At 58.4% G+C, this 1017-nt stretch overlaps 1 protein-coding gene across 1 annotated transcript; it reads left to right on the forward strand.

Moving 5' to 3' along the window:
* Positions 1-11: 11 nt before the first annotated feature.
* Positions 12-1013, forward strand: LOC104463661 (dimethylaniline monooxygenase [N-oxide-forming] 5-like; the record flags this gene model as incomplete). Its single annotated transcript, XM_010076083.1, has 3 exons — positions 12-300; positions 712-784; positions 868-1013. Coding segments are annotated over 3 exons (508 nt in total), but the record flags the coding sequence as incomplete, so codon positions are not given.
* Positions 1014-1017: the final 4 nt, after the last annotated feature.

Below are 1017 nucleotides of genomic sequence, written 5' to 3' on the forward strand. Positions count from 1 at the left end.
TTTCGGGAAGGGTGCTGGTGAAGCCAAACGTCCAGGAATTCACAGAGACATTTGCCATCTTCGAGGACGGCACCAAGGAAGACATCGATGCTGTGGTCTTTGCCACAGGATACAGCTTCTCCTTCCCCTTCCTTGAGGGCTACGTGAAGGTGGTGGAGAACCAGATCCCCCTCTACAAATTCATGTTTCCCCCTGACCTGGAGAAGCCGACGCTGGCTTTCATTGGTTTCATCCAGCCCCTGGGTGCCATCTTTCCCATCGCCGAGCTCCAGTGTCGCTGGGCCACCCGTCTCTTCAAGGGTAAGTGAGGCAGGGGGCGGGGACGCAGCCAGGCTCCCTTGGCCTCAGCAAGGCTGAATCGTTCAACTGGCAGCATCGCCCCACACACTGCCTCCCTCCGCTCACCTTTGTTGTCCTCCCTTGTTTATTCACAGAGACAAAAACCAGTGTTGCATTTTGCGATGAGCCTTGCTCTCATCTTCTCTTGCGGGGGCCACTAACAGGTCCCATTGCCTGCAAACCACTTTTTCCTTCTCTTTTCCTTCCATTACTTTCTCCGCCTGTGCCTCCTGCTTTGCTCCTGCTGTGATGGCACATCCCCAAAGCCCCAAAGGCTTTTGTGTGCGAGCAGAGGCCAGGCTGAGCTGCAGATCCAGCCGTACCACGGCGGGACCACAGCCCTCCCTCCAGCCATAGCCCCTTCTTCCCCAGGGCTGCAGGACCTGCCACCATCTGCCACCATGCTGGCTGACATCACGCAAACCAAGGAGAAAATGGCTGAACGGTAAGGACCCCGCGCAGGCATCGCCCCTGCCACCATTACCCCCGTACCCCCGTTTCAAGCCCACCTGTCCTCCCTGCCTGCAGGTACGTGAAGAGCCAGCGGCACACCATCCAGGTAGATTACATCCCCTACATGGACGAGCTCGCCTGCCAGGTGGGGGGCAAGCCCAACGTGCTCAGCCTCTTCCTCACCGACCCCAAGCTGGCGCTGGAGGTGTTTTTCGGGCCCTGTAC

The sequence above is a fragment of the Pterocles gutturalis genome, unplaced genomic scaffold (assembly GCF_000699245.1).
Source record: "Pterocles gutturalis isolate BGI_N339 unplaced genomic scaffold, ASM69924v1 scaffold11728, whole genome shotgun sequence".
Classification (NCBI taxonomy): Eukaryota; Metazoa; Chordata; class Aves; order Pterocliformes; family Pteroclidae; genus Pterocles; species Pterocles gutturalis.